Here is a 25,057-nt window from a genome sequence, read left to right on the forward strand (position 1 = left end):
CCCCCCCCCATATCAGTTAGAAATGGAAAGGAGGATCTCTCTAACTGCCTTGGGATGGTCTCTCTCTCTCTCATACCTGGAATAAAATGTTTTTTGGTCTTAAACACAAGACTCTCTCCCCCATACCTGGAATAAAACATTTTTTGGTCTTAAACACTGGACTCTCTTTCTTTTTCTTGTCTGCTCCCTCTGGATCCTTCCCTCCCTCCCTCTCTCTCTCTGAAGAAAAAGTGTGCTTATACCTGGAATAAAACTTTGCTGGTCTTCTTAAAAGTCCCATGAGAAGCCATCCCCCCTCCCCCGGCTCTTTACCCTCACCCTCCCTTCCCAAAGGAGGAGGGGAGGGAGAGGGGGGAAGAGCCCTCAGCCAATTGAGGGAAGGCTTTCTTTCTCTCCTCTGAAGCAGGAACTAGGAGAGACTGGCCAGAAGGAGCTGCAATGTTAGAAACAGTAAGCAGCACAGAGCCAGCTGTTCTCGGGCCAGATTGCAGCCCTGCGTGGGCCACATCCGGGCCACGGACCATATCTTTGACACCCCCAGCTTATACACTTAATGCTAATCTCTGCCCCTGAAATTGGTGTTATGGTGGTCTGTTGCATACCCCCCCAAAGCCTACCTGAGCTCATGCTCACCAGGTAACAGATACCTGGATCTAAATTAACAAGCAATCTGTGGTGGTTTGGTGTAGGGGGCATGACTTTTAACTTGAAGTAAAATCTCTTAAGAGACACAGTATCTGGGTAGCAGGTTACCAAACAAGCACACCTTTAACTATCAACCTGCTGGTGGCAGCAAAACGGAATCCTAACTAGTGTCAGGGGTGGTGGAACGAAGCTGCAGAACTGAATTCCTCAGTAAGGTCTAGCAGCTTGAGACGTGGGTCAGCTGAGTCAGTGCAACACATCCCCCGTGGTAGAAGCAGGTGCTGGTAGGGCCTGTTGTGCTAGAGGCTGTCTGGAAATCTGGGGGAGCCATGCCTTAACAGAATGATCAAAAGCAAACATCTAAGTAGCACCTGTTAGCTTAAGCAGCTTCCAGGAGGTAGGGAGAGGAGACGTGCCAAGAAGTCCTGCTGCAACTAGCCAGGACTGTGGTGTTCACTCAAGCCTTCGCTGATCGTTTGTGGTTACTCTGTCCTGAAGGAAAGGCACTGCGAGTGACCGTTCGCGCATGCCTGCTGAAGCAAACAGTAAACCTGCCCCACAGAAGGTGGGATTCCTGACTTGTTCCAGTCCAAGTGACCGAAAAGAGGGAAATCCCAGAGGAGCTGAGGAGCAAGCGCATGGGCACCCGGCTCAGGCTTTCCTGTGCCGGCAGGACCAAAAACAAGATGTGAGCATGGTGATCTCCTTCTGCCTTACTCCTCTTCAGGAACCATAACCTGATTTCGCACTCATAAGAACATCAGAGAAGCCAATGCTGGATCAGGCCAATGGCCCATCTAGTCCAACACTCTATGTCACACAGTGGCCAACCAGGTGCCATCAGGAGGTCCAGCAGTGGGGCCAGGACACTAGAAGCCCTCCCACTGCCCCCCCCCCCAAGCACCAAGAATACAGAACATTCTTTGCCCCAACCTGTGAGTTCCTATCTATACCTTGTGGCTAATAGCCACTGATGAACATGAGAACATAAGAGGAGCCAATGTTGGATCAGGCCAATGGCCCATCTAGTCCAACACTCTGTCACACAGTGGCCAACCAGGTGCCATCAGGAGGCCCAGCAGTGGGGCCAGGACACTAGAAGCCCTCCCACTGTTGCCCCCCCCCCAAGCACCAAGAATACAGTGCATCCCTTGCCCCAACCTGTGAGTTCCTATCTATACCTTGTGGCTAATAGCCACTGATGAACATAAGAGAAGCCAATGTTGGATCAGGCCAAAGGCGCATCTAGTCCAACACTCTGTCACACCGTGGCCAAAAATACCAGGAGCCATCAGGAGGTCCAGCAGTGGGGTCAGAACTCCCAAAACCCTCACACTGTTGCCCCCCCTCCCACCTAAAGCACCAAGAATACAGAGCATCCCTTGCCCCAGACCAAGAGTTCCTATAAATACCTTGTGACTAATAGCCACTGATGGGCCATATGCTTATCTCCCTCTTGAAGCCGTCCATGCTTGTAGCCGCCGCCACCTCCTGTGCCGCTGAACTGAATGGCCGGCCGCCTCGTATTCCCGAGTGGACGAGGTAAATAAAACAACATGTTGCACGCCCTTTATTCCAGGATGGGGTATCACTTGCACGTGCATTATCTAACTATTCGTGTAGGTGGGTCGTATCTGTTCTACGTGTGCTCAGCCCTCAAAAGGAATTGGATGCAGCGTTACAGAGCCAAACTCATCAAATCTCTACTGGGATTGCTTAAGGCGCTGTCTTTAAAGATCTCTCTTTATGAATACCTCCTGAAAGTTGGCACATCTGTAAAAGCAGTGGATTGGCCCGGGGGAAGATTCTCTCTCAGCCTCCCGCTTCACAGGGTCCTGGAGCGGATAGCACAGGGATAACCTCTCATCTAGAAGCCCTGAGCTCCCCGGAGGAAGGGCGAGACACCAAAATGTAATAAAAGTTTTGTACGTCTTCCAAATTAAAAACCAGAAATGGCACCAATTGTACAAATTAAAAGTCAGTGTGTTTCCTGTGCATTTTGGGATGTCTTTGATTTATTTGTCTGCTTAATAGTGCACGTGAATCCCAAATATACAAATTCCACTAGTAGAAAACACCATCAAAGATTGCCAAAACAATATATTAAACAGTTATGAAGTTGGTGGTGTCACAACAACATTAATGAATACTGTAACTATAATGAGGCATAAGGCATAGTGTAACCTTGTGGTCTGTTGAAATTGCTGAAATCAAGTTCCACTTACACGGCCGGCAAACTGAAGAAGTCGAAGGAAACGCATCTTCCAAGTATCTGGAATGGGCGTCTTTGCAAAGGCTGTTTGGAAAATGTTATGACTATGTGGACTCCTCCTATCAAGTTACACTGACTACATGGACTTTATGTCTTGTCTTCAAAGGGGGAAATATTGCATCTTATGCCTTATTATAGTTACAATATGCATTAATGTTGCTGTGACACCACCAACTTTATAATGGTTTAATACATTGTTTTGGCAATCTTTGATGGTGTTTTCTACTAGTGGAATTTGTATATTTGGGATTCTTGTGACACTAGTCTTTTCCCCTGGTTGTTTGGATTTAATAGTACACTTGAACTATGGTGCTGGAGGAGACCCTTGAGAGTCCCTTGGACTGCAAGAAGATCAAATCAGTCAATCCTAAAAGAAATCAACCCTGACTGTTCCCTGGAAGGCCAGATAATGAAACTGAAGCTCAAATACTTTGGCTACCAAACGAGAAGGGAGCACTCACTGGAGAAGACCCTGATGCTGGGCAAGATTGAAGGTCAAAGAAGACGGGGACGGCAAAGGATGAGATGGTTAGACAGTGTCATAGAGGCAACGAACATGAAGTTGAGCAAACTCCAGAGGACGGCGGAAGACCGGAAGGCCTGGCGTGATCTGGTCCATGGGGTCGCGAAGAGTCGGACTCGACTGTGCGACTGAACAACAACAAGTACAATTGGGCACATTAGGCCGCTTTATACCGAATCAGGCCATCAATCCATCAGTGTCGTAGTCTACTCAGACTGGTAGTAGCTCTCCAGAGTCTCAGGTCTTTCACATCACCTCGTCCCATCTGATCATTTTAACGGGAGGTGCTGGGGACTGAGCCTGGGATCGCCTTCATGCCAAGCAGACGCTCTGCCATTGTGTTAAATACGGGGTTCCATGGGTGGTCCAACCCTGAGCATAGTGATCAGCTCTCCTTTATTAGTGATTCGGCAAGAACGAAAAGCCAAAAGCCAGGGCAACGGCCCTGTTTAAATAGCACGCAACTCCACCCACTTCCCACAAACAGCTACCAACGATAGGCCATTGTCAGAACCATTAATTCCTCATTGGCCACCTCCAGAGTCCTGTTGGGCTATTGTTCTAGAGCTCCAAGCTCAGCCAGTCTCCGGTAGAAACAGTCCTGGAATGTTCCAGTCCCAGCACATAACACACTGAGTCACAGCCGCTCCCCAGCGATGAACACATGAAGCCGCCTTATACTGAAATCAGACCGTCAGCCCATTAAAGTCAGTGTCGTCTACTCAGACTGGCGGCAGCAGCAGCGGGCTGCTCTGATTATTTCATCTGAACTTAGAGACCCAGGCAGCTCTCTATGAAACTGAACGGTAAACAAACTCCCTCTTTGAAGTGAGTTTACGGAGGAGTTCAAAATGACTCTTTACACTTGATTTCAAGAAGGAAGGAACAGCTAAACAAACAGTGTCAGGGCATGCACAGTTTTCCAAGGTGGTCCTTTACGAAAAATGTGTTAACCGTGTCAAAAGCGTCAAAGTTATTGAAACGAACAATTAATTAGGACTTAGAAAACAACCTCAGGATGTCATTCACCTCAGCAGATGGTGGAAGAACCTTCTCGCGTATCTGCTGACGGGATCCCTGTATCCCAACACTGTTGTCTCCGAGAGGGGTCTCGCCGGTGCGTAAAAGGCTCCAAGGCTTGCCTCCAGCTGAGCTGCGGAGTTCAAACAAAGCGGCGTTGAAACAAAATGGGACAGCCAAGCTTACAAGAAGCTGGTCTTGTTTTGCAATCTGTCAGGTTTCTTAAAACACAGACAAAGTGCGAACTTATTGCCGGGAAGATGAATTAAAAAGCTGACAGGGAGCATAAAAGCAACCCTTAACTTGCAAACGGTCGTTTGTACGATTACTGCAAACAACAAAAGGACGGGGGCGGGGGGGGGAGAAGCTGCCAGAAGATAAAGTACATAAACCATTCTCTTTATAATTATTTGCGTGTGGAATGTTTGACTCATCAGTATGACGGAGTTTGAATGAGCAATTGTCAACTCCCCATTTAAAGGGTTTTGCCTTTCCTAACAACATCGGGGTTTTTAAAAAAATGGTTCTTATGTTGTGCCACCAGTCACCAGGTGAAAAGCCCTGCACGGATGGGATCCTAGAAGGGATTTTCGGTGCCAGTCTAAGGAGTATTGACAACAATGGGAGCATTTTTTCTTCTCTCAGAATGACTCAGAAACATTCCAGGAAATGGAACACTACACTAGGAGTCCCCAGTGTAATGCCCGTGGGCAACCTGGCACCTGCCGACACCTTTTCCAATGCCCACCAACTGTTTTTAGGAACTGGGTGGAGCCTGATAGCGCTTTTGCCAAGCAAGGCTTCTGACTACTGGAGATTTGATTCGCTGTGCAGATTTTTTAAAATGTTGCTGTAATTATTCCATTTTTGGTGTGTGTGTTTCTTTAAATGTTTAGTGTGACTGCAGTACTGTAAGGAGAGTGATAGAGGGGACAAGTGTGATGTGACTGGCTGATGACTGAGAGTGTGGGAGGAGGGGTGTCTATGAGAGGATTTTGTGTGTGAAGTTTGAAGAGAGAAGATTGTGTGACTATGGGAGTTTCTGAGTCCATTCTGTGTGAATAAGACAAAGAGTTCAGCTTGTGTGTCCATATATATATATATATGAGAGAGAGAGAGAGAGAGAGAGAGAGAGAGAGAGAGAGAGAGAGAGAGAGAGAGAGAATAGAGTGAGTGTCTACACCTGTGAGAGGGGAGTTTTGGGAGTTTGAGAGACTGTTTGTGACCAAGCTTTGCCAGTTATATTTACAAGTTCCTTTCATCAGCAACACTTCAAAATAACCAGAATCCTATTTTGTTCTTTATTAAATCATTTTTTTGTTTAAACTTATCCCAGCAATCAGAATAATCCTTCCTCAGGGCCACATAGTCCTCCGAAATGCCCAGACCTGGGTCATTCCACCAAAAGAGAGAGATTTGGAATTTTTAATTCCTGGTGGCAGCAGAAATCTACCAAGTTTAGGTACACAGAAAGTGTTTTAAAAGGAGAAAACATCTCCCCAATAAGCAAGGATGTCAGAGTTGCTTCAGCGGCAGCCGCCACCTCAGCACAAGGATCTGCATGGTATTACCAAAGTAAAGCTGTGGTAGACATTTTCTGGCTGGCTCCACTTCCTGCAGTGCCCATTGTGTTGCTGTGCCCACCACGCTGTGTCAAAATTTGAAACGTGCCCGCAAACTTCAAAAGGTTGGGGACCCCTGCCCTACTAATATTGTCTACAAGAGTCGAGGTTTGCTCCTTCCAGATGTGTTTCTGCCCTCTTCCTCCTCTGCTATACCTCCTTCTCAAAGTTTAAAAACCATGGTTGCATAAGACGGATTTGGTTGTTCAGAAGTATTTTTAATATATGAATTTAAGAGATCCCCAAGTCTACAACTGCAGCCCCTGGAAGAAAGAACTCTGTGAAACATTTAGTAAAGGTTTCCCTTGCTCGAAAGCCAGTCAAATCCTACTCTAGGGGGTGGTGCTCATCTCGGTTTCCAAGCCGAAGAGCCAGTGCTGTCCAAAGACTTTTCCGTGGTCATCTGGAGCCAGAAAGGAGCCCTTTCCACACCCATAAAACTCGCTTGCCAAGTCACAACCAGTGGGCTTTAAGTGATCAAGAGATGGAGACAACAATATGTTTTGGTAAAGGGCTAATCTTATTATATGATTTGTTGGATTAAGAAGACACTGCCAATGGTGTTCACATCCATTTCAACTTTTTCTGTCTTTAGCAATAATTACCTCCTAGTTCTAAGTAGGGTTACATTTTATTTCATTTGATTTCTGATAACGAATACTCTAGTAGTTCAACACCGTGAGCACAGACAACCTGCTAGTAAATTAGGTTTTACACTATCTTGAATCTAGATGGTAAGATAAGCTGAACTTTCAAGGTGTTTCCTTTTAAAGGCATCTGCCAATTTCGATTAGAATTTCACAAGCCACGCTCTCTGGCAGTTGCCATTTTCCTTATGTCATATTTCGCACTCCTGAAATGCTTCGGCCTACATGGAATACAAGCAAGAACTAGCAGTTCCAGATCCGTTTGATAGCCCCGCCTGATGCTGACGATGGCAGAAATGAAGATGTCAGACGATAGCCATCGGATCGTTACCAAAGAAAGGACTCTCTGGGTTCTTCTAATTTAAAAATTTACCATGACGGCTTTGTTAGAATAGAATAGATCCTGGATGGCATAAAACACCTTCCCTATTGGGAAACAGCATCAGCCAGATTGCATGTGGGGAGACACGTACACAATATCCATTTATTTAAAAAAACAAAACAAAGCCCAACAACATTATTTTTAAACAAAGTTTCACAAAACCTGCCTATGACAGGGAGGGCAGGATAAAAATTGAATAAATAAATAAATAAATAAATAAATTTTTAAAAAGCCTTCCACTCCCCCTCCCGCCATTCTTCCGCTTTCCCACTGGGTATTTTCAGACTTTTCCAAGATGAGATTTTTGACCTTGTCTATGGGTACAGGCTCCTGCCAACCTAGCAGTTCGAAAGCAAGAAATTGCAAGTAGATAAATAGGTACCACTTCGATGGGAAGGTAACAGCGTTCCGCGCGCCTCGGTGTTTAGTCATGCCGGCCACATGACCACGGAAACTTCTTCGGACAGCGCTGGCTCTTCGGCTTTGAAACGGAGATGAGCACCGCAACCCTAGAGTCGGATTCGACTGGCTTTCGAGCAAGGGAACCTTTACCCCTTTACCTTTATGGGTACAGGAGGGGTTGTGGAAATGAGCCTTGCCTCTCCCTCTCTAGGGCCGGGCTTGCCTCAGACGGACGGCCCGGGGGCAGGTTTGTAAAGCAGGCAATTTTCCCTAAGGACTGTTGTTCACGATACCCTCCAGTGCACTTTCTTCTCGCCACAAAAGGGGGGCTCAGTGCCCAGCTGTAATTCTATGCTGAGACATGACATGCAGCTTTCCCTGTTTAATCCCCCCTCCCAAGAAATCTAAATCCTGGGAACAGCTCAAGTTCTAACCCAACACGCACGATTCGATGGTCAGTTGGCAGGACCTGACCAAAGCTGTTAATGACAGGACATTTTGGAGGTCAAACATTTCGTGGGTCGCCATAAGTTGGAAGTGACTTGATGGTACATAACACACACACATCAAACAAACCTTCTCTCTCGGGCGTCAGCTTTTGCCTGAGAAGATGGTTCACTATGGCAGTAAGGCTCACGTAGCATTGATGGCCCATCGTGTTCCAGTTCATGCTGCTCAGGATATTAATCGCTTCATACATCTCATCTTGATGAATATACTCCTGGACGACTTCAACAAGGCCAAGATGGCCTTTTGGGAAAACACCTGTCATGGGGGGGGGGGGACAAAGTAGCATAAAATTATACTTCCAACCAGGGCTCTTTTTATAGAAAAAGCCCAGCAGGAACTCATTAGCATAATAGGCCACACCCATCAGCAGAAACTCATTAGCATATTGGGCCATACCCCCGACAGCACAGCTCATTAGCGCATTAGGCCGCACCCCCATGTTACCAGAAGTGTGGTTATCCAGCCACACCCACTTTTTGCTTGTTATTCTGTTTACCTTGTTTGTTGCCAAAACCCAGGGCTTTTTTTGTAGCAGGAACCCCTTTGCATGTTAGGCCACACACCCCTAATGTAGCCAATCCTAATGAGTTCCTGCTGTTGGGTGTGGCCTATCATGCTAATGAGTTCCTGCTGGGCGTGGTCAACTTGGGAGCCAGCCGGAACTCCATTCCTGTGCGTTCCTGCCCAAAAATAGCCCTGCTTCCAACACTTTCTAACACTTTTTAAACTTCATGGCTCCTGGTTACAAAATGAAATTTATAAAAAGCTGGAGACTTTGGGCTTTTCCACTTCTGTTTGTTCTATCGGTGGTTCTAGACCCATACCACTTTGGTTTATCCCGATTTCCACATGGATCTCTGTGTCTTTAGTTTTCAGTTGTTTGTCTTTGAGGCCAGTTTTCTGCCCCCTATTAGCAGTGCCGCTGGTTTTTGACAGCATTCTGGGATGTTGGTTGTCGGGTGCCAAATGATCATGCTGATGCCTGACCTAGGATGATAGATTCAGGTGGGGTCGCCATGTTGGTCAGAAGCAGCAGAACAAAGTTTGAGTGAAGTGGGCACCTTTGAGACCAACAAAGTTTTATTCAAAGTGTAAGCTTTCATTTTCGGTAGCAGCTCCTACCTGGTGGGACGAGCTCCCAGAGGAGATCCGGGCCCTGCGGGACCTTATGCAGTTCCGCAGGGACTGTAAGACAGAGCTCTTCCACCAGGCGTTTGAGTAGGAGCCGCTGCCGCCGCCACTATCCTACCTACGAGATAGTATGTCATCGGCTGCCCTACGAAGGTGGGACAGTTATGCCCAGGCTGAAGTTTGACAGCTTAGCGGGGAGACCGCGTACTGGTAATGGCTGGCCACCAAGTTGGAAGATCGTCTCCACCTTGATTGATGATGTAGTGTTTTAGGTTGCTTACTGTAGTTAATTATTGTATTTTATTGTGTGTTTTATTGTATTTTAGATTCCGGCTTTGCCACTTGTGAACCGCCCTGAGCCTTTGGAAGGGCGGTATAGAAATCTAATAAATAAATAAATAAATACATAAATACATAAATAAATAAATGTGCAAAACAGTTTTACACATGAAAGCTTACACTTTGAATAAAACTTTGTTGGTCTCAAAGGTGCCCACTTCACTCAAACTTTATTCTCAAGCTTTGTTCTTGACCTCGGATGGCAATTTATGGATTGTAATTTAATGTTTTGTAAGTATCTTCTGTCTCTATTCATAGATTGTTTTACTGAATGTTGTGAGCTGCCCCGAGCCCTGTAACCCAAGGGAAGGGCAGAGTAGAAGTCTAAAACAAAACAAAATAAATAAAAACAAATGGCTAGCCTAGAGAGAACTTTATATTGCATCTTACCTACTGAACTAGCCGGAGAAACAATCTCTCAAGCGCAGAACCGATTTGATGGAAACGTACGAGACAAATTTTTTAAAAATGTGATAACTTTTAACAGTTGAGGTCAACATCTTCCCGTTTGGGTGCTTGACTTCTCTTGGGTGGTGCGCTTCCAAGTGACCCGCTTTGGCGGGAGAGGTGACAGCCAACTCGTTGCCTAATTGATTTGGGAACAGTGCCCAGGGAGACAGTCCAATTAAGCTTACAAGCCCGGCAATTAGCAGAAAGGCCTCTAAATCCCTGCACTGAGAGTCTGTTTGTCTCGGTAAGAACATAAATGTGCTAGAGATAGGAAAGGGAAAGCTGCGCTTGCTGGAAGGCTGCTGTGAGCAGAAGCCACAAGGGAGAACCGAAGAAAAGCAAGGTAGATGTAGGCAGAGGGCCTTCTGTTTGACAGGTAACTGGGTAATTTAGAAATAGACATCACGCAAGAGCACATCAAAGAAAGCTGCTTTAATTAGCATTCCGCGTAGATGTCTACAGCTGTTAAAACACACAGCTGGACAAGATGGAGCTCATAGTAGTGACTGTATACAAGCTCCCCTCCCCATTTCAGACTTTCTTGAGTAACAAAGACAATTTCTTTCCAAAAGAACATAAATGTAAGTTTCTCCCCCTATGGCTATTTTGTCAGTTCTGACCCCGGATTGCTTCAGTTTATCCCTGATTTCCATATAGATTTTTGTCAGGTTAGTTTTCGCTTAATTTTTAAAAATATTTTCCCAGTTCTTTTGAGACCACTTTGACCTCCATATTTGTTTTCTGAAGGTTGATTTTGGTCTCCTTTCCCCTCGCTTCTAATGTTTGTCAGTTTTCTTTGTCCCTCCTACTCCCACCCACCTCCAGCCCACTTTTTCGAAGACTGAACTGTCATTATCACCAAACTACTCCCTCTCCTCCTCCCCACCCTGAAGGAGAGTGGTTTCATTGTTTATATTAAAAAAGCAATAAAATATCAATATGCCAATATAACATAATAGTAGATTTACCAGTTTCCCTGAATTCCCATCTTTCACTAAAAAATAAATAAATCTCTAGCCCCCTCCCTTGTGGAGATATGCCCTTTTCCTTATATCTCTATGAGGAGAGCGCTAGAGACTTACTTGAAAAATTAAAGAAAGCTGGGGATTCAGAGAACCTGCTTAACCTATTATCACAATGGTACAACGATATATCGATATTTTACTGCCTTTTTAAAAAATGCAGCCATGATACCAATCTATCGACATAATCATGGGTAAAAAAAATAAGAGGTGCATGTGCTGTGATGGCACCAATGATGACAGCACCCTTCCTTGAAAATCTTGATTTTTTAAAGGCACATACAGAAGAAAATGAACTGTGAAAATTCAAAGGGAGGGCAGATGTGCAGAACCATCCCCAAACTAATCCCAGTGCTTGTGGATCAACTGCCAAGAAGGTCAGCTGTAAGTCGAGCGTACAGAAAAGCCCTAATAGGACGCGTTCAGACGGGCCATTTGACCTGGTATACCTGCCGGTTAGAAATTGACTATTTATGCGCGATCACACAGCCAACATCTGCCTCCCATCCCTAGCCGTTGCCAACCGGCTCAAAACTGCTTTAACTCAGAGTATTTTGCTACCAGGTGGTCCCCAAGTGGTGTTTTCCTGCTGCTCTGGTTCCAGCCGCATTTCTCCACTGTGTGATCGCTCCTCCGCCGGTGTAGAGCCACTTCCTGTTCCCTGCTTGAAAGCTGCCCGAGGCTTCTGCTTTTCGCCCGCCATTTAATTATTTTTTTTTTTAGCGTTGGCGATATGCGCTTGGGCGGAGCTTCGCCCTGGTGTTAATAAAACCAAAGTTCAAATTATGCCTAGTTTTAGCCTTTAGATGAGTCCGGGACCTCACAGAGGCCAGTTTCAGTTTAGAAGTTTAAAGGGAAGTGTTCGCTTCAGGGCATGCTTTGGCAGGATACATTGTTCTGCGCACGCGCAAACTGTGAATTTTTTTTAAAAAAACGCTGACGCGTGCTCCTGCACGCCTGTAGCGTGGACGCCCGGGAGCAATGTGCTGTGCGGTGAGAGAGGTACGTGTGACCGCGCTTGTCCCAGATCAAATATAGTCCGGGCAGAACCGGAGCAGTTTAAACCGCCATCTGACTGCACCCATATTGTAATCCTAAGCAGGTTTACTCGGAATCCAACTGAAGTCTCCTCAGTGGGAATGGCTCCCAGGAAAGTGTTCTTAGGACCAGTGTTCCCTCTAAGCTGAGTTAGAGTGAGCTAGCTCATAGTTTTTTAGCGTCCGGCTCACACATTTTTGTCTTGGCTCAGGAAGGAGGGCTCCAGAGCAAACTAATGTATGCAGTAGCCAAATCTCTCGCTCACAACTTTAATGCCAGTAGCTCACAAAGTAGAATTTTTGCTCATGAGACTCCACAGCTTAGAGGGAACATTGCTTAGGACTGTACTGTAAATCTTACAACTGCACTTGCTTGTGCATTACACTACTAGTTGGAGCTGGTAGAGTGGTTAGGATGTTGGACTAGAACCTGGGAGGCTCAGGTTTGAATCCCTGCTCTGTCATGGACGCTCGCTGGGTGACCTTGAGCCAGTCACAGTCTCCCAGCCTAGTCTACCTCACAGGGTTATTGTGAGGCTACAGTAAGGAGAGGAGAATGATGTAAGCCACTCCCCTTTGGGGAGGAGGGTGGGGTATAAACAAAGTAAATAAAATAAATAACGTAATGGGCAGAATTATTAACTCAATAAATATTCAACCAGTCAAGTGAACAATGCTTTTAATTCCCTTACTTCTGTTCCTTTTATCTTTTTTATTTATTCTTTTTGCTATTTTTACAGTATTACCTTATTACACTTACCTGGATACAACAGGGCTTCCGGGTAAATCTACGTAGGACTGCGCTTTTATTATGATAGAAGAAGGCTCGGAGTTTCACACTGCCACTTCCCCAAGGGGTTTAGGGGAGGGTACATTTTACCCCCCCCCCCACTCACCATTTAATCTACACAACAACCATGTGAGACACATTAAACTAAGACTGGCGAGAGACTGGTAAAAGGGCAACTTTGTGGCAGAATGGGGATTTGAACCTGGGTCTTCCTGTCCTAGTTAATTTCCACCACAGTGATTCACTGCAGTATGAATTAGCTGGAGAAGAGAAAAAACATTTCCATTGCTGGTATAGCATAGTGGATAGAGTGATGGAATGGAATCCTGGGAGACCTGGGTCCAAATCCCGATTTCTACCATGGAAGCTGCTAGGTGATCTTGGGCCCATCAAAAACTCTCAGCCTGGCCTACCTCACAGGGTGGTTTTGTGAGAAGAACACAATAACAGTGTTCTGAGCTGCTTTGAGTCCTGAACGGGGAGAAAATTGGGACACGAATAAATATATGCAAATGAAGAATGCATCGTGATGTAAGGAACAATGCATTAATTAACTTACCAGTTTTGAAACGAAGCCCTCCAATGGGTCCTTTGTCAAACCTAAGTAACAGAAGATCATGTACGTCGACCCCATCCGTGCTTTGAGCTGAGACTTGAGGGGCAGCCCACTGGATTTGGACAAGACTGCTGGATATATCAAAATGTTCACTGAACTGCAGTGTGGCTTTGGCTGAGAAGTCTTCCGCTAGAAGTTGCATTTTAAGGGGGGACAGTGCCATGTCAAACAGCTGTAGCTCCCCTTGTGAACTGCCCACGAGTATTAGAGCTCCACTGGGATGGCAGCACATTAAGGAAGGCAACACGTCTGCCTCTGCAATGAGAGTTACTTGGCGGTAGGATTCGTACAGGACGACTGACGAATCTTCACATCCCAGGACGAGTTTGTCTTCTGTGTGGTTCCTGCAGCAGCTGATGGCCTTGGATCTTAGTGGTATTTTGGTGACTGCCACACACTGAACTTTATTCCTAACATATTCATAGATGCAACTGTCGGCCATGGGGTCTTGGTCCGTGCTGAGCGAATGTTCCACGGTATGAACCTGATAAGGCTGGCTGAGGCTAAAACCTGCGTCAAGCGGATCTCCGTCTGTACGAACGTAACTCAGAATCTGAAATGCAACCCAACGGTGTTAGAAATCGCACAGTCCCGTGTTAAATAGGTTGAAATACTGGCTGGTAATAAATTCTTCGAAATAAAAATTCTTATTATTAGCTTTATTATGAAAGCACTGCCCTCAAGGGAAGCAGCAGCACAAATGTAAAGTAATAGCATTCTCCGTTGTCTACCGGTCCTTTTCAGTGTTAAATTTGCATTATCTTTGCTAAATTATATGATCTGTGGAAGGCTGTTCACCAACAAGCTATAGTCCATTAAAACACTGGGAAATCAGAATGTAATAAATATGTTCTCCAGTAATACAAGGAGCGATCAATTCAGTATTTTCACTCCTAATCATGCTATTTTGGTGAAAATCATTGAGTGTAATATTGCCGGCCAAGAACTATTTATTCAGAGGGCTATAGACTCTGATAGCCTGAGAAAATCATTCTTTATTTGACTTGTGTCTCTGCTCAACCCCTTGGTCGTCCAAAACAAATAAGACTGAGGTGTCTTTCACGTTGCCTTAAAAATCCACTTGCATGAGCCAATGTTAGGGTGGGTTTTTTCCTATGTTCAGGCGTCACAAACATCCCACTGCTGTCTCATATCTTCTTCATTTTCCCCCCATTCCAAATAAAACTGGTTTCTCCCACACTTTTCCCCCAAAGCGAAATGGATTCGCCCAAAGCCTCTGTTTATAATCTGAACTAAGTTTTTCACAATGGTGACTTCCAGCACAACCCACCTGCACAAAAGGGGTGGGTGGGTTTGGGGGTTGTTTTTTAATTTGCATCCCAGAGGAGAAGCGTTTCAACGACAGAAGATGCCTGTGCTAAAACAAGCAAGCATTCACCTTGAGGACACCTTCCTGAGTGTGTGTTTGTGTGTGTCTGTCTGGGGGCATGTGTGGGCATGTGCCTGGTCTCCTCTCTCTGCCTCTCTTCCTCTTCCTCTGCACCCTGAGAAAGCTGGGATCATGTCCTCCTTTTGCTTTACACTCTCATATAAGATCCACCAGATTGTCTCTTGACCCTTCGCACCTTCCTCCCCAGTAGGGAAAACCCTTCTTTTTGTTACATTCTTTTTGTGTTTTCTGTTTAAAAATGTCAGGGGCCAAGTGATTGAGCAAATAAATTATCCTTTCTGCTTCAGAGTTGCTGTTTGAGAGCCTCCCGTGATTGACACAACAGTAAATGTACTGAAGCCAATGAGGCTACTCTCATGTAAAGTTGCATGTAAGGATTTTGCACACACACCCATTCCAAGGAAGAGAGGCCCAGCAAACGAGGCTGCTGAAACGCTCAAACGTTTCAGCGCCTGTGCAAAAAAAAAAAAAAGCCTACCTCCCACCCCAGGACAGAGGGAACCCATGAGGGGAAGTCTGAATTGATCCCACCAATTAGTGCAATCATTAGAAGTAGCACAACACGCATGAAAATGCAAAAGGCGGCTACAGTCTGAAAAACCCCTGTATTGAGCTGAAAATGAATAAACCAGTTCCTAATGAATGTAGGGGTTTCTGACTCAGTTCTGACACATCAGGACCAATGCTCCCTCTAAGCTGTGGGGTCTCGTGAGCAAAAATTCTACTTTGCGAGCGACTGGCATTAATGTTGTGAGTAATTGATTTGGCTGCTGCATAAATCAGTTTGCTTTGGAGCCATCTTTTCTGAGCTAAGATGAAAAAGTGTGAGACGGAGGCTAAAAAACTGTGAGCTAGCTCACACTAACTCAGCTTAGAGGAAACATTGATCAGGACCAGTGTTCCCTCTAAGCTGAGTTAGTGTGAGCAAGCTCACAGTTTTTTAGCCTCCGGCTCACACTTTTTCATCTTAGCTCAGGAAGGGGGGCTCCAGAGTAAACTAATTTATGCAGCAGCCCAATCGCTTGCTCACAACTTTAATGCCAGCAGCTCACAAAGTAGAATTTTTGCTCACAAGAGTCCACAGCTTAGAGGGAGCATTGATCAGAACATGAAACTGCATAACCAAGATCACCTTAGTAAATACACAGGCAGTTTGTGTTCAAATCAGGATTATAACAACCTGGAATTGGCCCGGCATGGTAAGCAAGGTCTAAAACACCCTGGGAGTTCCTGTTCATGTAAACAGGGTTCACGATTTCAAAACAAACTACGGTAGGACAACACGGGAGAACCAAACAAATATAGGCGCGGTAACCCATAAGAGAAAATACAAGTATTGGTCTCAAGCTATTATAGAAAATGTGCAGTGGATGCCATGTAGTACAGCAAAAGCAACAGGAGGGGGGGAAATAATCATGTTACTGAAGACTGTCATGGTCTCTGATTATTTGTCAAAAATACTCCCACCAAAACCCTACTACTATTAATTGGTCCCAAGAAAGAAAACTATTGGAGGCATACTGCAGTAGATAATAAGTAACGCATCAGTTGGGACATTCCTCTAGGAGAGGACATAAAATGCAATAAAATAAATCATGAAAAGAGGAAGGGGGCTATGGAAAGTTCTGGTGGGAGTTTGGGGGGGGGGAAGTGTAGGCAAAACATTGCCCGGAGATCAAACCTGATGAGTTCAATAGCTGAGGTTGAATGACGGCACTCATTCTTTAAGAACTGGACTAAGGGCACAAAATGTACTGCAAACCCCTTGAGTCCTTGTGAAGCAGAAAGGAAGCTAATAAGTGTTTTACATGAATTAATGAATAAATAAATATTGCACAGAATATTGTGATACGGTATAATGGGGGGGGGGGGAAAGGTTTCGCTTCATGCCTGCTCCCATTTCAGGATAGGATTGCCAGATCAAAATGAGGAACGCCTAAAAACTACTGGGTCTGCCTGATGGAGCTGGGGATGGACTGGCCTTGCATCTTACTAAGTTCTCGGTGGGCCGTTGCCCTGGCAGCACCACAGGGGCCTCTAAGTTTGGACCCAGCCAAAGCAACAAGAATGGTGAACCTAACTTACTTCCCTGAGCCGGGCTAGTCATATCTTGGAAGCTAAGCAGGGTCGGCCTCGCTTAGTACTCGGATGGGAGACTACCAGGGTTGCTAGGCAGAGGCAGGCAGTGGCCAACCACCGCTGGACGCCTCTTGCCTTGAGCACCCTACAGGGTCGCCATAAGTTGGCTGTGACTTGACAGCAATTTTCACCACCGCCACCCTACCACCGCTGCTGCTGCTGGGCGGGGGTGTGTGTGTGTCCAAGCTAAGCTGGCCTCACTGCAGGCTCGGCTTGCTTGAGGGCTGCTTTACCGATCCCCCATCCACCCATGAATGGAGCTTGATTATTCTGAAATAAAGCTAGGCACTATTTACTTTATTTTTCGGATTTTTATTCCACCCTCCCCGAAGCGGGCTCAGGGCGGATCACAACAAGCAGGGTCAAAGACTCATTACAGTAAAATTACACTGCATTAAAATCATTAAAGCAGTAAAATTCAGAGGTAGCAGCAAATTACAAAAAAAGAAAAAAGACTGTTAGGGTCGTATAGGTGGAATCAGGGCATTTCAGTAGACTGGGAATGTGACGAAAGGTAGGAAAGCAAGCTGTACTCTCTAATCATGTTTTATTTTGGGTTTTTGGGGGTATTTTTTTTAAATGTGTGTGTGCGTGCACCTGGGAGTCACAGGGACCTCTGGTGAGAGGCCCCTACTAGGGGACTGGAGGATATTCAGAGAGGTGGCTGAGTAAAGCCTGCCCCCATCTCCCACCTCTGGTATTACAAGGAGGTCTTCCTTCCAACTACTTACCAGAGTCGACCCTGCTTAACTTCCGAGATCTGACAAGATTGGGCTTGCCTGGGCTATCCAGGTCAGGGTTGCTGATCATGATTTATTGTCCCTATTGACACTGAGCTACCTGTGTGAGATCCACTGAGGAAGTTGTAGCTCTTGTCTGTCAGCACTGGGAAGGAACATGTTTCTTTGCCAAACTATTGCCAAACTACTGAATTGTCCAATTCTAGATCAAGACCAAAAACCAATAAGATAAGAACATAAGAACATAAGAGATGCCAATGTTGGATCATGCCAAAGGCCCATCCAGTCCAACACTCTGTATCACACAGTGGCCAGAAATACCAGTGCCATCAGGAGGTCCACCCGTGGGGCCAGGACATTAGAAGCCCTCCCACTGTTGACCCCCCCCAAGCACCAAGAAGACAGAGCATCACTTGCCCCAGAGTCCCTATCTATACCTTGTGGCTAATAGCCACTGATGGACCTCTGCTCCATATGCTTATCTAATTCCCTTTTGAAGCCGTCCATGCTTGCTGTGAGTGACATGGGAAAAGATCTTGGGGTCATAGTCAATAGCTCAATAGAAGTGTCAACCCAGAGTGCTGCAGGCATGAAAAAGGCAAGCTCTGTGTTAGCGATTATTAGGACAGGGATTGAGAACAAAACGTCCAACATTGTAACATCCCTGTATAGACCTATGGTATGGCCTCATTCGGATTACTGTGTACAGTTCTGGTCACCGTATCTCAAACGGGACATTGCAGAGCTGGGAAAAGTACCGAAGAGGGCAACGAAGATGCTTAGGGGGATGGGGGTTGGAGTACCTTCCCTAGGAGGAAAGGCTGACGAATCTGGGACTTTCCAGTTTAGAAAAGAGACAACTGGGGGGGGGGGGGATATGATAGAGGCTTATAAAATTGTGCATGGGGTAGAGAGAGTTGACAAGGAGAAATTATCCCCCTCTCCCAAAATACTAGAACTCGAGGGCATCCAATGAAGTTGAGGAGCAGTAGGTTCAGGATGGACAAAAGGAAATACCATTTTACACAGAGAGTGATTCAAATGTGGGATTCGATGCCAGAGGATGTAGCGATGGTCACAGGAATAAACAGGATCAGACAGATTCCTGGAGGATAAGTCTATCAATGGCTACTAGTCATGGTGACTGAGGGGAACCTCCACATTCAGAGGCACTAACCCTTTGGATCCCAGAGCCAGGAGGCAACATCAGAAGAAGGCCTCGGCTTCCATGCCCTGTTGCTGGCCCTCCAGAGGAACTAGTTGAGGCCGCTGTGTGAGACAGGATGCTGGACTAGATGGACCACTGGTCTGATCCAGCAGGGCTCTTCTTATGTTCTTATGAAGGCCTCGGCCTCTCTGCCACATTGCTGTCCTTCCAGAGGAACTGGTTGGCCACTGTGTGAGACAGGATGCTGGACTAGGTGAACTATTGGTGTGATCCAGCAGTGCTATTCTTGTATTCTTATGAAGGCCTCAGCCTCTCTGCCCTGTTGTTGGCCCTCCAGAGGAACTGGTTGGCCACTGTGTGAGACAGGGTGCTGGACTAGATGCAGTACTGGTCTGATCCAGCAGGGCTCTTCCTATGTTCTTAACCTCCCCAAGGAGGTGCGCCTGGGTCCCTCACTTTCATTCTTTAGGAGGCAGCTGAAGACTGATTTATTTAGGACAACATTTGATTAAGTTTACTAGTGGTCCTGATGGGTGATTTAAAATTTTTGGATTTTATGTGCTTAATGGATGTGTTTTACCTATGTTGTAAAGCTGCCTTGAGCTCTGTAAGGAACAAAGGTGGCTAAAAATGTTTTCAGTAAATCAAGTAAAATAAATAAAACAAGCTTTTGCATTTTAGTGGTCTCATCTAGCTAACCAGCAGAGGCAAAAGACATTTTATGTAGTCTTAGCCCAGAGCAAAACCAAAAACGGAACTGTCAGTTTAACTAATTTTTGCCATTAGAGTATTCCCACGCGTACCGTATATATGCTTATGTTTGGGGTGCAGAATAATCAGCCCAACTCTTATTTCAGTGAGAGGCTTCCTCTTTGCTGCACACTTTCAAGCTCATAAATAATTGCATCCTTTGCGTAACAGTACAGAGGAGGCGAGGATAAAGCCCCCATACTGAAGGAAATGAGAGTTTTAAACAGTGGATTTTTAAGCAGAAAATTGGCTTACTGGGAAGATTAAAAAAAAAGGGAAATAAAGGGAACATAAAAATAATCCCTCTGTGGCTGAATTGTCTGTCTCTCAGATGAGAATAAAATGTTTGATTCATTTCATGGATGCTACAAAAACTGTTAGTTTAATTTCATACCCTGCAACTGGAAGTGAAACAAACTAATTAGAAATGCTAAGTGAGGATTTTCAGTGCACTGGCGGGGGGGGGTGGGGGGGGAGACGCGAGAGCATACTATAGCAATACTTTCAGGAAGAAATTAAACATTTGTTTTTCCCATTTTTACAAATGGAAGGTTCTTCTTGCAAGTTCCTCGCTTGTGGGCTGCGTTCCTTTTTCCGCCGGTTGTCTTAATCAGCGACGTTCCTCTCTGCCCTCTATTTTTACTTTCCTTGAAATTTATCACTATAATTTTTTTCTCAGCTATTAACTGAGTGTTAGTCTGATGTGACAAAAAAAAAGAGAGAGCGAGTTCTTGTCTTACAGGACTTTTAATGTATTCCCGCAGTCACCAACGTACGTTTCCTTCTGAATAATTCTAACAGGGACGGGATTTCTGACTAACCAAAAGGTCAAGTTTGAGATACAGCAGATCAGAGGCAAATCAGCAATTAAGGTAACTGTGTCTGAGGTGGAAAAAGTAATATAACATTTTCTCCCAGGCAAATTACTTTTTTCTCCTTCAAGAGAAGGAAAGTAATTTCAATTATTCTAAAAAGCAGCAAAAAAAAGAGAAAAAAATAAACACGGTAACACCGCAGCATTGGTTTTTAAAAATCTGAATAAGCTTTTAGTATAAAATATTTAATGAAGTCTGTGATGCACTGTATTCTTGGTGCTTGGGGGGGGCAACAGTGGGAGGGCTTCTGGTGTCCTGGCCCCACTGCTGGACCTCCTGATGGCCCCTGTTATTTTTGGCCACTGTGTGACAGAGTGTTGGACTGGATGGGCCATTGGCCTGATCCAACATGGGCCTCTCTTCTGCTCTTATGTTCTTAAGGTTACCAAGTCGGATACCACTGTGGCAGGCCATTTCTATCAACTGAGGGGACCCACACAGCCTCCTATGATTTGGGGGGGAACCAGGTTTATTTTCAACTATAAACCTTCCCCTCAGTTACCAGGTCTTCTAAAGGTAGCGAGTGTCTAGGCTTTGGGTTCACTGCTCTGAGTTACGTTTTGTGGTGAATATGGAGGCCCCTGAGGCAGGAATGATATATTAACCACAAAGATTTCTTTATTTACTAGTAGGTTTCAAGGAACAGGTCAGCAGCACAAGATTCCAGACAGACAAAAGAGAAACCCGGCTGAGGCACATTAGGGAGTAGTTTAAATTTCCTTTACTACTTCCAAGCATAGACAGGCTTTTACCGACTAGCCACTTTCTCTCTCACACACAGGCTGCCACCCACAACAGCCTGCCCTCTCCCAAGAGTCAGACTAAATGGCACGAGGTCTGCTCATTGCCAGAGACAACAGGGCTAACAACTGGGTCCTCTATGCTCTGTCAGGAGAAGAAGAAGAGATTGGATTTATACCCGCCCTTCACTACCCAAGGGAGTCTCAGGGCTGCTTACAATCTCCTTCCCCTCCCCCTCCCCAACAGACACCCTGTGAGGTAGGTGGGGCCGAGAGAGCTCTTTCCAGAACTGCCCTTGAGAGAACAGCTCCGAGAGAACTCGTGACTGACCCAAGGTCACGCCAGCAGCTGCATGTGGAGGGGTGGGGAATCAAACCCGGTTCTCCCAGATTAGAGTCCGCGCACTTAACCACTGCAACAAACTGGCTCTCAGGAGAGTTAAACCACCCCGCCACACCACCAAGCAGAGCTACCCTTCACTCTGTCTGCTCTTTCTTGGATCCAGACCGTAGCTGTCCCTGATCGGCAGAACTGAACTGCCCTGCTGCTGTGTTTCCCCTCCAACGTTCCACCCCCTTCTCAAAGGTGACTGGATGCTGGAGGAACACTTCTATAGGCTCAAGTGAGTGGCAGGTTTTCCCTTCAGGGGCGGGACAGCTTTCTGCCCATCACAACCACTGATCATTTCTGCTAACAGAGAAGCACCTCCCCTAGCAGAAAGGAACGCCCCTGACTCTCTGCTCCTGGCTGTAGCCCATCGAGCTCCTCCAAAACGCTGCTCTTGGGGGACAGGAGACCCTCAGGAATAACCCTCAGGAATTTGGGGCTCCGAAACAAGAAAGTCCCCCTCCTTCTATTAGTGAAAAAAAAATCATTTGGGATGCAACTCAGTATTTTCAGATACGACGGCCAACAGCATGTTGCTCGAAACTGAAACCAGTAAGATCCGCCGTAGCCCATTACCTCCCAGTTGCCATGTTCCCATTTCAAAAGCAGCAAGTTGGCTCTCTCTCGCTCGCTGCAGACTGGAGACCAGGACCATGCTTCGTCGTTGGCCAGAGACCACCAGCAAATGACCATGTCCTGTATCCTGTTTATTGCTAGACGATGCTTCAGTCTTCTATTCCCAGGCCCTGGTATGTCGAGGTAAGATATCTGCGGGAAAGATTGAAACTGCGGAATCAATACTTTGGAGTTAACTGAGCTTAGGTACTACACAGTAAAATGAATTTGCGCAGAGGCCATGAATCCCCGTGATTTCGGAAATTGCTCCAGTGGAAGCTCTGCTGTGTTCCGGCACATCCCACATCTGACGGCAGCAGCATCGTTTCCTAGATGAATGATAAGTTCTATCCCCCTAAAGTCTTTGGACCCTGACTCGGATGGCCCGGGCTAGCCATATCTCATCAGATCTCGGAAGCTAAGCAGAGCTGGCCCCGGTGACTCTTTGGATGGGAGACCACCCAAGAAATCCGGGGCTGCTACGCAGAGGCAGGCAAAGGCAAATCACCTCTGCTGTGACCTGGATGGGCCAGGCTAACTGGATCTCATCAGATCTCGGAAGCTAAGCAGGGCCGGCCCTGGTCAGTATTTGGGTGGGAGGCCACCAAGGAAGACCAGGGTTGCTATGCAGAGGCAGGCCATGGCAAACCACCCTTGAGCATCTCTTGTTTTGAAAACTCTACGGGGGTTGCCACGTCAGCTGCAACTTGATGGCACTTTCCACCACCAGAATCTTTGGTTTGCTGCACAGAATGGAGAAGCAGGAACCCCACAGCACCCGTACAGTTCAATACTAGACTGAGATCGGGAACCCTTCAGCGACATGGATTTCAAAACGTCTAGTCCTCCTTTCCCCCCACTAGATGGGCCCCAAAACAGCAACAGCACACAAATTAGAGAAATACCTAAACAACATTAAATGACACAATCCCTGTCTTCAGTCAGCAAAATCCTTACAAAACAGACTGAAATGGCTCTGAATGGAATGCCTTAAAGCAGGACTCTTTTTGTAGAAAAAGCCCAGCAGGAACTCATTAGCATAATAGGCCACACCCCCGACAGTACAGCTCATTAGCGTATTCGGCCACACCCCATGCCTTTCCTTGGTTTGCCCGGGAACCCTGTGGCTGCGGGGAGCCCGGGCAAGCCGACCCTTGGACAGGACCCCAGCCCCCCTGCCTCAAGAGTCGCCGGGGGGGTCACTCCCCAGGCCTTCCCTCTGTAGCCACGCACGCAGAGGTCTTGGCTGTAGTGGGCGTGGCCAACTCTGAAGCCAGCCAGAACTCCGTTCCTCTGCATTACTGCCCAAAAATAGCCCTGCTTGTGAGCAAAAACTCTACTTTGTGAGCTACTTGCATTAAAGTTGTGAGTGACCCATTTGGCTACTGCATAAATTAATTTATTCTGGAGCCATCCTTCCTGAGCAAAGATAAAAATGTACCAAAATAGCACTGCCTTAAAGTACCACCTGCAGGCTTCGCTAAGAACTGAAGTGGTGGAAATGCTCCCGACCTTTAGAGGGAGCTCATTCTGGAAAGCTGGAATTATTACAAAGCAATCCCCAGAAAAGGAAGTAGCTGTTCCCGAGAGATGATGTGGCAAGCACGTTTTGAGAACAGAGCATTCCTAGAGCATGGGGAAGAGATCGAGGGTTTTGAACTATGCCCAGAAACTGACAGGTGACTGATGTGGCTGTCTCAAAATTGGTGTTAGGGTGTTCCAGTCAGTTCCTTCCAGCCAAAAGGTGGGCTGTGGCTCAGTGGTAGAGCATCTGCTTGGCACACAGGAGGACCCAGGTTCAGCCCCCAGCATCTCTAGTAAGAATAAGCTTGTCAGTGATGTGAAAGACCTCGGCCTGAGACCCTGGCGAGCTGCTGCGAGTTCAAGTAGACAATACTCCGTAGCGCCTGCAAGACAGAGCTCTTCCACCAGGCTTTCAACTAGGAGCAGCCACCACTAGCACTATGGCCAGTATTACCATCTACGATTATTAATACCATCACTTAATAACAACAGAAGCCTGGTGCCTGGTCTATTACTGTGCCCGCCGACCAAGACTGAGAAAGACCAACGAGCTGAATATCAATTGAAGCTACAGAATGTACGAGGCCATCTTTGATATTATAAGCGGACTGCTAGCACTTCCAACGTAATGTAAGTTAGTTTTAATGAACTGCTATTGAATTGTTTGCTGAATTGTTTTTCGATGTCTACGATTTTATTGTTATGGTGCTTTGACCATGTCAGCCGCCCTGAGGCTGCCTTGGCGGGAAGGGCGGGGTACAAATTCCAATAAATAAATAATAATAAATAAATGAATAAATACTTCGGTGGACCGATGGTCTGATTCAGTGTAAGGCAGCTTCATGTGTGTTCAGTTGTCTACAAGGGCAGATGTGTGGACAGCAAGTTACACTACCCACGTCTTGAGATTACAGTAGACTGGATTGCCGTAGCTAGATCGGCTGAGACAGGAAGGGGCGAAAGCCTCCGTGCCAACGGAACCTGGTGAAAACTTTTCCCGACGACGCTTGCCTGTTTCCCCCCAATCAACAGGGAAGGAACGAAGAAGATACCCAGCCTCTTGACTCGTTCGGCCAATGAAAGGCTCATGTCATCCAACTCTGTAGAAGCTATCCCTTGCCTTGCCAGCCAGTATCACCTCCGTTTTACCTGGAATGAGTGTTAGGATGTTTATCTATGTCCTCTGCCGGGACTGAGGTATGGAAAATGGAGCCGATGTAAGAGGGACCTGGAAAAATGTGCATCTTCCAGTTCATGCTGCATCTGGTAACAGTGTGATGTCAAACTTTTCATGAAGAT

The 25,057-nt window shown here is 46.2% G+C and overlaps 1 protein-coding gene across 1 annotated transcript in view; it reads right to left on the reverse strand.

Moving 5' to 3' along the window:
* WDPCP (WD repeat containing planar cell polarity effector) overlaps nucleotides 1-25,057 on the reverse strand; it is a gene marked incomplete at its 3' end in the record, with an annotated part of 206,145 nt that overhangs the window by 23,041 nt on the left and 158,047 nt on the right. The window contains exons 9-12 of the mRNA XM_015422667.1: nucleotides 22,196-22,387; nucleotides 13,352-13,961; nucleotides 8,090-8,278; nucleotides 4,470-4,593 (exon numbers count right to left, since the gene is read on the reverse strand). Coding sequence (XP_015278153.1) covers nucleotides 4,470-4,593; nucleotides 8,090-8,278; nucleotides 13,352-13,961; nucleotides 22,196-22,387 — 1,115 coding nt within the window. The remainder of the gene's footprint in view (nucleotides 1-4,469; nucleotides 4,594-8,089; nucleotides 8,279-13,351; nucleotides 13,962-22,195; nucleotides 22,388-25,057) is intronic.

The sequence above is a fragment of the Gekko japonicus genome, unplaced genomic scaffold (assembly GCF_001447785.1).
Source record: "Gekko japonicus isolate JY-2015 unplaced genomic scaffold, Gekko_japonicus_V1.1 scaffold2178, whole genome shotgun sequence".
Classification (NCBI taxonomy): Eukaryota; Metazoa; Chordata; class Lepidosauria; order Squamata; family Gekkonidae; genus Gekko; species Gekko japonicus.